Genomic DNA, 12180 nt, shown 5'->3' with positions numbered 1-12180 from the left:
AGCTGAGATCCTACGAATAAATTAGGGCCACTGCACATTTATTTTAAAACAAAACAAAAAAACACTGGTTGGCACCGCTTCATATTCCCTCCGAAACTGCTTCGGCCACGTCACCTTTTGTTCCTCTGGTAATGTGAAAGATTTCAAAGTCCTGCTTTAAATGGTGGCCACGTTTCTGGGTGGAAACACTGCATTCTGCCAGCCATCTTTCAGTATTCCTGCCTCCCTAGCACTCGCATGGAAACTTGTATTTTCTCTCAACCAGTTTTTACTACATATAACTGCATATTGTTTCAATATGTTTTGAATGCCCCACGGTTAAATCTGTTCTGAAGGAGTAATTTTCCTCTGTATCTTGTAAAAAGATTTGTCAACCACCAGCTGTATACAGGAAACAGCCGTCACATCGCATGTGTTACAACGTGTGCGATTACGACGTGGTTGTTACAACGACCGCCTTGTTACATCGCAGTACCGTTACAACGACTTGCTGTAGGGGGTGCAATAAACTAAGGAATAGTATAATTTACTATTCCAACACCTTCCCTACTGTTGCACTCACTGGAGTTGGAATAGTAAATGATACTATTCCAACATCCAGCGCCCCTACAGCATTGTATTGGTACTGCGATGTAACAACGTGGCAGTTGTAACGAATGAATGAATGAAATAAATCTTATTTTGCGCAAACTTTGCCCATAGGCATCAACAACAGCGTTGTATTCGCATGCGATGTAAACGTCTATATTCTCTCTATAATCAAGGCACAAAAAGCCAAATATCAATTGGTCACCATTGGAATTTACAGGTTTGGATTTCCACAAACTTTCCACATGGTTAGCCAAGCAACCTTCATGGCATCAGGACCCCACTTCTGGAAGGACGCTAGCTCAAAAGTTGTTACCTATCATGAAGAAATCTTTTCTCACCACATAAATATTGGTAGATTTTATCAACAGTTTCACATTTTGGAGAATTCCCCCTACAAAAATATCAAAATATCTTTGAAACACAAAATCCACATAATTACCTACTACGTCAAGTACACTATCTCACCAAGAATTAATTACTAAGGTTTCTTCATGCTTAGGAGAATGCAAATTACTCAGCAATGCCAGTTTTGTGTGTAGCCAATAGTGTCAGTTCTTAGATTGGTTTACCACAAGAAATAATCTGAGAGAATATCTAATGACATTTATAAGGTTTTCACCTCCCTGAAGAAGTCTCTTGTCACAATCTGGGTTCATAAAATCCCCAGTGCTTGAATCTGCCATGCATGGCACAGGTTGGCACAGACACAATGATGAAATGGTTCCAAAGTGTAGTTTCACTAGCCTTGCCCAGAGGTCAATGCAGAAATGTTTGTTCAATCTTTTCTGATAATGTTCTTCCAAAAACAGTCTGCGCCGTTCAGGCTGAATTTTTTAAATGAACTACAAGACAACCTCATTTTGAAATCAGGGAAATTACTTAAACGAGCTAGACTATATGTAGCCCCATTTTTTCATCTTCTGAAAGCTAAAAAAACATGAGCAACTGAATAAACATTTCCTCTGCTTACATTTCTTAGATGCAAGTGGCATGGGGAATCTCAAATGTTGGGTTATTCTCTGTTGTGGTTATACAAGTCATTGCCATTTGCCACAAATACACCCTTTTGTTGATCAGTTTCTGCATTTATCATAGGTTATGTCTATGAATCATGTTGCATGTGAACCACTGCAGTAAACTGTGTCCACCTTCCATTCTATAACTATGGGCCCAATTGTCAGACTCCAAAGTACACCTTGCTTAGCACTATTAAACAAGGATATTACATGTCCAACCTAAAATAGAACTGGATCTGCATATGTGCACTGAAGAGGAATATTACTTTGTTTTTGACATTTGCCTTGATAAAGCTTATTGACCTACTGATCCAGAGCGAAACACGTGTCAGCTATGTTCAAAACCACGGAGTTATCCACGCAGGATATGTTTCAGATTCTGAGTTTCTGTATTTCTAGAAAGTAAATTAGTAACTAACTGACTCATCACCCGCATATTCTTTTTAGTGAACATACAGGAACCAATGCAGGACTTTAGAAAAGCTGTGCGAGTGTCAATCAAGGCCAACGTTTCAATAAGACTCACTCAAGAACTGAGCAACTGTTAGTTTATTGATTTCATACATTTAACTCTTCATTGAAAGGACTACAAAAGTAGTACATCAACACAAACATATCTAACAAAGTCTGTGAGAAAATAATACTGTGTTAATAATGGCACTTGTGCAGATTTTTCTATATACAGTATAGAAACATACGTACAATAGATGCAAGTACTACACTTATTCACTGTGCACTCGTGCCAGCATTTTAATGAAATAATTTAATATAGTCTGTCTCTCTCCATGTTCTTTTTACATCAGTAGGTTTGTTTTTGAGTATATACAGTACTTTACACATGGTTATTAAAAATATAAAACAGGCTGGCTCATATGTACTTCGAAACCAGAGAACCTCAGATTAGAACCGGGGAGTGCAGGTTTGATTGACACCTCGCTCCCCCAAAGACACAAAAGAAAATGGGACTTATTACATGAAAAGCGGCCATAGCAAATGGACCAACTGTGCAATGCTGCTTTGTTCAGCTTGTTATAAACAAACAAATATAGCTTTGGATGGACAAGGACCACAGGAAGGGCTCTTATGCACGTCTCTCAGCTGCTTCTAAGATGCTAGCTTCTGCTGAACTTAATGCAAAGAACACATTGTTTGTATGCTCTGTAGGAATAGAAAATTACAGTAGAGGTAGTGTTTGGCACATCTGTGTAAAGCATGAAGTCCTAAACAGCCTAGAATTTCTCTAAAGTTATTTGGTAAACTGGTTAAAATGTAAACCATGTGTAGACAGGCCATGAACTGTAAACTTTTAGAATCTCTTCCGAGTGGAGACATGGTGTTGCTTCTTCAAGGGCACTGAAACGCAACGTTTCCAGTGGTGCATTTTGGAAACCTGCAGAATGAGTTTCTGGAGCAGGTTAGCATTCTAATAATTGTAAGTTATGATTCAGCAAATCAAATGACTGCTAAAGGCAAAAGCGTCAGGGATCCACACACTGCATCTAAGCTCCCACACCCCCTCGCTCCCCAGTGACTCCTTCGGAGCACTTTGAGAAGTCTGCATTAGACGCTTTCAAATCCAAATATGTTTTGGAATGTAAATACAAGCCTAGGGAACTGACTGACCAGTAGGGAAATGTAAAGATTTCACAACTGGTTGGTGCCTCCGAACACACAGATAGAGCTGGTCAGAGCCGTTAATGTATATAACTATACCCAATATGACTCGGATCCTGCACCAGCCAACTAAGCTTTCTTAGGTACCTCTGAAAAACGTTATGTTTTAGGTTTAATACACCATTGTGTTTTCTTTAGGGGTAGACATCAGCTGATATTGTTCAATTTGTAATTGACACAAGTACTAATTGACAGAAATATAGCAAAATAAACAAACAGTGGTTTGGCATAATTTGCTGGTTGCAGAAAATATACATTGGGCCAATAAGTGCATGATATTCTTTGTTCTCTAAGACTGTATTTTGTTATTTCATAAAAAATATTCAATACTCGTTGTTCGATCTCATACTTGCCCTAAGTTGAGGATAATATACACAAATCACTCTGCGCTGGAAGGGGCTACTCAAATATATATAACAACTCATTACCTACCCTGGTGCCATGTTGCTCTCTCTGGCCCTCGTAATATAGCAATTCAGAGAAATGTTATGCCTTTTCCTTGCTCTTGCATAGTTAAAACAAAACATCAGATGACTCACACCATTGGGTCTTAAAAAAAAAAAAAAATTAGGGCTTACATTTTTCCCCCAAAAAACACTTGGTTCTAAAACTGAAATTTGGAGCCTGAAAATAGGAAACCGATGGGTCATGCTTATGTTTCCTTTATCAAATTCGTTGACAATCAGGAAAAACCTTTAGCCTCAAATATATTGAGACCTAAAGTAATTACATGTAACTTTGAGGATGCGTATCTTGAATGAATTTTGGCCAACTATAATAATTATTTGGGATGATAATCTGTTTATGATCGGAACTGGTTGTACATATACTACGTTTCTGTTCTTTTTGTATGGAATGGTTTCCCTTCTTTATTTCATTTTACTGTATTTTATGTTGCAAGAACTTCAATAAAAAAAATATATTGGGAAAAAAAAGACAATCAGGAAAAACCTTTAGCCTCAAATATATTGAGACCTAAACCAAAATGGTATAAGGAATATGATGCAGTATTACTGAACTTGTCAAAATTCCAACTGGCATATGAAAACTTGAATCAATAAACTATTACGTCCCTATCAATGGTAATAACATTTCCAATATTTGTATATAACCCCTCGATCTTGAAAAACTATTTGTGTGAACTCACTGTGGCTTGTAATTTTAGACCAATGACCAAAGTCATGGACAGACGTGTTGATGATTTATTGTAAAACACATTTTCACAGTTTTATCAGAATTTAGTAGAATTTTTAAGAATCCTGTTGTCATTTCAGGGCCCTAAACTTAAAATATAATGGCTTAAGAATAATATGAATTCTCCAGAGGAGAAAGATCTCCAAAGGACTGCTTAGCAGGAAATGTAACCAAAGACAGCATTTGAAAACTACGTTTACTGACATGACGTGTTTTGTGGAGAAATAATGCATACGGATAAGATTGGTCCTCTGAGGACTGGATAAAAGATTCCACAAGCAAATACTAGTGGTAGAGGGTTCATCTCACAGTAATGAGGTGCAATATTGAATGTAGTGGTGATAAGCCGGCCAATGTTTATATATAGCTCTGACATGCTGACAGTTGATTTAGTGGTTCATTTATGGCAGTTCATAACTTGTTTCAATGGATTTGCATTTAACAAGATTAAATATGGCATGTTTGGCAACTAGGGGTACATCTTACATAGATTTTTGAAGTGCAGAGTAAAACGGGTGCCAAGTATATAATAACTTTATTCTATATAGCTGCCTATCTTGAAGTAAAATACACATATGAAATACTTGGGCCACAATATTAGATTGAATAGGTATGCCATTATCAGGGTCACTGGAATTATGCAATTGTTCGGCTGTGGCATTTTTTACATAGATATAGATTTGCCGCATTTGCCACATAATCCACCATCTGCTGCATAATCTGCAGATTTGAACAAAATGGTCCAAAAGCGATGTGTTTTGCAACACAGTTAAAGGCCTTTTGCAAAGGTTGACTTATTACCTTTCTGTTGTTTATTGCCATATTTGGGGGTTAAAGTGGTATTAATGAGGTACAACTAATACCCAAGACAGTGTTTGCAAGCGTTAAAAAAACCAGACAAAATAATGGATACTATCACAAAATATGCCGCATAATTTACTCAGCCCTGTCGTATAATTTGCCCCCCCCCCCCTTCCGCATTATTCCACTAGCAAGGGCAACAAAGGGTAATATAGTGATTTATACAAGATCGGAAGGACTATAATTGATCACTGGGTTTCTTACTGAAGACCCAGTCACTCTTATTAGCCATTTTGAATAGTGGCGCTCAATTTCACATTATACTGAAAGCAAAGATACACACTCAACAGTGGGTCCATACTGCCCAACCCACAGAAAATTGACTTCTCGACAGCCTAAAGAAAGACATGCAATAAAGCAGAAACCAAAAGATCGATCAATGGTTGTTTTTAGATCCGTTTGTGTCAACACACAAAATTACTTCATCTAATGCTAACTTGCTGCCTGAGGAATTTAAAAGACACTGAAGAGATCCTGATGAAATGTGGAAGGCATGGATGAAAACTTTGGCTAAATAGCTCCATAGAAGATAAAGGTGATCGATAATCATATATTTGCATTATCTTTAGTTTGTTGATCAAGCCACATATATGTAGAATGACAGAAGGAAAATAAACAGCAATGTTTTTTTCACGAAGGAAAATCTCTTTTTTTTCCAAGTGAAAGGCACTTCATATTTCTGGCAAATTTAAAGATGATTTCTTGCGGCGATCTAGTATCAACCGGCTATGTGTGTAAGTGTATATACATACATATATGTTTTTTTTAAGATTATGTCCTCATCACAACATGTTGGTACACAAAATTAATTTGATTCTTTGACGTACTGCACATTTTTTATGTTTTTGACGATTTTTAAATATTGCCAGTTGTGAGGTTGAAAAGAGCACTGTAAAAGGTGTGCTACTGTATTCTGATGGTCAAAGACAGGGTTGTTCGTCATCACCCCAGGTGTTATTAAAGGTAGTTTTTTTAGATACAAGAGGAAAAAAAAGTTTGAAAAATATTACATTTCTGTATGAGTTTATCCCTGTGATTACTTTAGTTTCCATGAAAACGTGATTGTTGTCTCTATTGTTTAGAACTGAAGTTCTAACCCCCAGCACTTCATGGTTTTGATCCGGTACACTGGCAAAATTGATCGCTCCTGCCATGGCATTTCTGCAGTTTTGTAGCACTGTACTAAAGATTGTAACTACTCTTACCCCAAAGCAAACAGTATTCAGACGATTGATCTGGTAACAGCAAGGGTGATTCGGCCCCAATTAAACCTGTAACCACGTTACGGGCAGATCTCAAAATCTGGCTATACCCACTTTCGTTTCACGATAAAAAACGGTAATAATAAGCTCTAGCCACGGGATATCCCTTTCGGGATGAGTTGCGCACTTTGTAAGTACCGAATACAAATACAAAGCAAGTGCTTGATACACTAAGGTGCGAGAAACATGAACCCAGCACTGCAGTTATAAGCAAGAGACCTTAGTGAGCCAACTTCAAAGGGGACTTCTGTACTGTATACCCGACTACTAGCAAAGGACCAATTTCACCAGCTTCAGTCAAGCAGACTGATGCCAGATCCAAGGATTTATCACTAATGACCAGTGCATGAGTGAGTGATAAAATACTCTCTATGCCTCTTTGTTGTACTCTGTGCATGAAGACACTGGTAGCCAGGTTGTAAGTTCTTAACCGCATGCGCGCTAGCGGTTTTCCCGCTGAGCGTGGCGATTTCGAAAATCCAGCGTTACGTGACAAGGCCAACTCGTCACACGCACAGCGCAGGTAACGCCCATGACGAGCTGACCTTGTCACACGCATCGAAGGGGTTAAAGTCTTCTTTATTAATCCATGTCAAGTGGTATCAAACAAGGATCAGCTTTACCACTCTTCCAATCGGTGTAGCCTTGGAGCCTGCTAAGGGTATGTGTAGCTAAGTAGTATTTGTAGGTTACTTGAGCTTAGCAAGGGACTCTTGTGTGACGATAAAAAGGCACAACAGGTTATGGTAAAGCTTTACGTGGTTGCATTAAACAGTGTTCTGTGCACACAAAATACAGAAAAGATGAAGAGCATGCCCCTGGATTTAGAGAATTTCCAGGTATGGTCCCCAGCATAGCAAAGGGGTGAAGATATAATAGTTCACCGGGGGAGCATCAGGAGGTGGTTTTGGATTACCAGATGAAGAGGGAGGGCATGAAAACAAGAGTCAGTTGATGCTCTGGGCCACACTCCCCGTAGATATGATGAAGCCGACACCCCTCAACTTATTTTCTGCCCACCACAATTGCAGGGAATTGGAAGGGTGCTACCACCGACCCCTTCTTAAGAATTTTAAGATGCCAGGCAAACCGTTGCGTTCAAGGGAAGATTCTGTTAAGAATAGAAGCTCTTCAGCCTTCTGGTATCAATCCTGGCCAATTTCACTGCCCACAATTATCGTCAGGAGAAACCCCAGACCTCAGTGGCTGTTATAGGTTTTTGGGCAAGCAACCTACCTTACCCTGCTAGATACTGAAAGCTCAGAGAGGATTTATACCAGAGGTCTATACTGCCTGCCTGCCAATGACCACCTTATCTCATCCTCTACTGCCTCCTTTTACTTGATCCGTGGCTTATCCTTCCACCACTAGCAAATGGGATGAAGACAGGTAGTGTCAGCTGGAGGGAGGCATTATTGTTCACAAGGAAAACAGAATCTTAATATAAGCTTCTAGATGTGGACAAAAGTCAACTTCTTTGCACTATGTATATAATATTGTATGTAACTTATAAATTATGGATCTTACTAGAGAACCATCTGCATTTAGAATCATACAATGTTTTTGAGCCACTCTTGAACAGAGTTCAGTGGAACCTTTGAACGTATAATGGATTTTATTTTTGAGGATGCTATTATTTTCGTCTTGGATAGCGGCTTTTCTCAGCGACCACAGATCAGGTAGTTTGAACACATACACATTTAAGGAAGCTAGTTGTGTGCAGGAACCAATGAACTATTCTAAGTAAACCAACAAAAGGGAATGCATTGTTAAATACAAATATGGTATATCTTCAGCAAACAATTATGACACAAGTACATTTGTATCGGCGAATATTCAAACTGGTTCCAATAGGTAAAACATAGTATTTAGCTTATTAAAAGGTACTCTTGAGTTGCAGCTGCTGAACATTTCTACGGCTAGAACTGGCGCTGTATTTAACACAATCCATACCCTTCATGAACAGTGGCATACCTGCCAACTCACATGGTGCCACCGTGTGTCACACAATTCGGCTCCCTACACACTGTCAGTCGGCGAGCAGCCGAAATCAGACAGTGGCAGAGAAAACAAGCTGAAAACCACTATACACAGTGGATTTCCCGCTTGTTTTTGGAGGCTATAAGCAGCCGATGACCATAAAACGTGTGAAAAGACCCCAGGACATCGGTGACAGCCTCGATCCCTTGTACAGAATGCCTCTTAATTAGCTCTCGGCACAAGGCCAGCCCCCTACTCACACTGCAAAAATATTTTGTACGTTGGCAGGTATGTGATGGTGCTGTTTTAGCTTCATATTACGGATATAAGCTTCATTTAAGTGAGTAGACTTTCTTTTTAGAAGATAACAAAGTGCTGTATATTTAGCCTAGTAAGCCAACAGAAAGCTGTCTAGGGCACAAAAACAGGAGGGGGCAGCATAATGTCCCCAGAAGTATCAGACATGGCCCCTGTGCCAGGGGAAGGAGCAGCAAAAAGCCACTTCACCCAGGATGCCAAAAATGATGGCACCACCCCTGCGTTTGAGGCATTCATGCTAGAAGACTCCAAGTAGGTCAACAGAGGAATGCCTTGGACCACTCTTGAGTTCTACAGTACAACATGCTGCTAGGATACTTCATCATTAAATCATGACTTGCTGGACCACAGCGCGTTCATGGGAACATCCTTGGTTTCCACAGTGCAGTTTCTTGAGTAGCCTTCGTAGCTTACTCGGAAAGTTTTTGTTTATGTATCTGTAAAGCAAAGGTATCACAAAACTGCTGGAAAAGGCCAGGAATTTCGATAAACCCTTTACAAAATGAAATATTCGAATGTAGTTCTCATCTGTTGGCTTCCCTTGTATGCTAGTGAACGTGTTCACCAAGAGAGTGATGTAGTACGGTGTCCATAGAATGAACTGAGTACATACGGTGGCAATTAAAAGCCGGTGCACGGAAGGATCCAATCTTCCGCTATCATGGTCCAGTGGTGTAGCCTCTTTACGAATTCTCGAGATTAGCACAAGTGCATAGAGTATAGCAACAGCCGGTACAATATATCCAATAAAAACCATAATGGCGTCTGCAGCTTCTTTATTCTGCATCTTGGAGCACTCGATGATTTTAGTGGAGACGTGATTGCAGACGTAAAAAAGGAGGGATGAAAAGCTTGTTAGCATGGCTCCGCCCCAGATAAATCCACAGACATGCTTGGTGTTGTACACACTAGACATATATGTTCTTGGTAAGGCACGCTCAATGTAGTAATCCAGGCTGAGCAGTGTGGTCGAGTACATGATAACCAAAGACGAAACATTGAACAATATCAGCAAGGTGATATAAACTTCATTGTTAAAACTCCAAAGTGCCCACTTGGTGTTCGCGGGTCCCAAGAGGTATATGGGTGCAACAGCACTGATGATGAGGCCGGCGATGGCCATGTTCACAAAGTAGACATCGGGCATGGTCATGGTGGCCTTGTTGTAGAGGTTGACTAGAACCAGTAGGGCATTGTAACAAAATCCGACTGGAAAACAGACAATGAGGTAGAGCAGGGAGAAGATGGACAGGATAAGATGGAAGTCTTGGCAGCGATGCTGGTCCTCAGTGGTAATGGTGCCATTGTACGCTTCACAGCTCCACATAGTGATCCCCGGCCAGGGTCCTTCGTTTTTTGTTCACCAGCCAGGCTGCAGAAAGAACAATTAGGAGAAGATGAGAAACTCACAGTTTTACATACTTTATAAACACAGTTGCAGTGATTCGTTTTTGTGAATGGTGTTAACTGAGCAGTACTACCTTGAATAATAAATTACATTTATATCTCCACCCCAAAAACGTCATGTTTCCTCTTCTTTCCCCTGTTACGCAGTTCATGGGCTGTTGACCGTACCTACCCTCCGTAATAACTGACTAACACCACTCAAATTACTTTCATATTTCGCTATACTAATTCACCACTAATCCTTTATGGGTTCCACAGTAGTGTGCTACTCGCCAAAAAAGCGCGTTGACGCCTCGTCAGAGGTAGTAAGCGCTATATAAATGCAATTACAAAACAATCTCTGTCTGTTGTCCGGGGATGTCTTTCCAAACTAAACAGTTTTGCAGTCATTGACATTATGTACCATATTTTTGAGACCTTCGACCAGTGGTACTCAAAAGTACAGCCCGCGGGCCGCAGGCGGCTCAGCCGACCTTTCGTTGCGGCACGCAGGGCTTCCTCCGGGAACATGGTAAGCTGCAGCTCAGAAATAAAGCTGTTCGAGATCCGTTTCATTCTGTTGCTGCTAACCATGCAGCATCGTTTTGTGATTCTGGGCTTTCTCTAGATAGTTAGTCTAGCTTGTTTAATGAGCTGGGCTGCCCTGCTCATAGAACAAGCTGAAATGACTATAGAAAAAGCCCAAGATCAGAACTCAAAGAAAACGAAGTATTATGGTTACATTTTTGGTGATGTTCAGGATATGGGCTTTGTTTCTACATCTAGCTCAGCATAGGAAAAGTATGGGAATACAAATAGGAGTAGAACAGGGCAGGGTTAGTGAGTGTGAGGAGGTGGCGAGGAGGTGGCCAGCCAGTAGCCAAAAAGAACAAAGTGTTCTGTAAACATTTTCTTGGTCTTTAACAGACTAGGAACTGCATACAAATTGTTATGGACACACCTTAAATGAAAAAAAAAATGAATGCAAGTTAAACTTGAATCTGGCAATACGTTGCTTTGGTCGGAAAGGACAGTTTGATCACTACAGAGTTAAGTGTAAATGGAGGGGCATTGACTTGAATCATGTTTGGTGCGCTGGGGCAAAGCAATGGTGTATTTTTTGTTAAATTGGGTACCATCCTAGGAAAGTAAGCACTGTGAATATAAAAGTAATTTATTTGAAACTGTATTACACACAGTATAACAGACTACAAAACCTAAAAAATGTATAGAATACACACAGTACCCGATGGGCTGCAGCAAAATGTGTAAAAAGACTTCAAAGAAAACCTATCTACAAATCTTTTGAAATGGTGCATGCTTCTTTTCTGTCCCCACAAACCCCCCACCTCACCCGGTCTCCCTAGTCTTTTGCCAGCACGGGTGTGGCCCTTGGACTATTACCCAGACTGTACTTTTTGGCCCCTGTGAAAATGTTCGTGAGTACCTGTGCCTTAGACGGATGCCCGCTCCCCTTTTAATTTTTGCAACTAGAATTTCTTCACTGAAGATATGTGCAGCTAAGAATAAATGCTATGCCTTTCATGCTTCACATAGGCTCAGCATTTCTCATTTCTCATTGTAGCATTATCCATAACGTCAGAGTCCCAGTATCTAGAATTCCACATAATCCTAAAATTCATGATTTCACACAGTCCCAGCATAACTCATTTCTCACTGTTCCAGCAACCATAACTTTACATAGTCACAGTATCAATTTTTCACATACTTGCAGCATCCATACCTTCAACCAGTTGCATCATCAATAATTTCATAGTGCTATTATCCATATATTCACTTACAGCATTCAAACTAACACAGGGATAATATTTGTAATTTCACACAGCATCTTCATCCACAATATCACACAATCCCTGTATTCATAATTTCACAGTCCC

At 40.0% G+C, this 12180-nt stretch overlaps 1 protein-coding gene across 2 annotated transcripts in view; it reads right to left on the bottom strand.

Annotated features, from left to right (window-relative positions):
- Window positions 1–2138: 2138 nt before the first annotated feature.
- GPR146 (G protein-coupled receptor 146) overlaps window positions 2139–12180 on the bottom strand; it is a 148197-nt gene continuing 138155 nt past the window's right edge. Inside the window, exons 3-6 of one of the 2 annotated variants that reach the window (XM_086940569.1) lie at window positions 7225–10268; window positions 6542–6975; window positions 4257–6497; window positions 2139–3998 (exon numbers count right to left, since the gene is read on the bottom strand). In XM_086940569.1, the coding sequence (XP_086796695.1) occupies window positions 9222–10223 (1002 nt within the window). In that variant the 5' untranslated portion in view covers window positions 10224–10268 and the 3' untranslated portion in view covers window positions 2139–3998; window positions 4257–6497; window positions 6542–6975; window positions 7225–9221. Of the gene's footprint in view, window positions 3999–4256; window positions 6976–7224; window positions 10269–12180 lie in introns of both variants that reach the window. The other variant, XM_086940568.1, reaches the window with a different exon arrangement.

Source organism: Lissotriton vulgaris, chromosome 10 (assembly GCF_964263255.1).
Source record: "Lissotriton vulgaris chromosome 10, aLisVul1.2, whole genome shotgun sequence".
NCBI lineage: Eukaryota > Metazoa > Chordata > Amphibia > Caudata > Salamandridae > Lissotriton > Lissotriton vulgaris.
The sequence above is the reverse complement of the archived record's forward strand: the minus strand, read 5'-3'. Positions and strand labels throughout refer to the sequence as shown.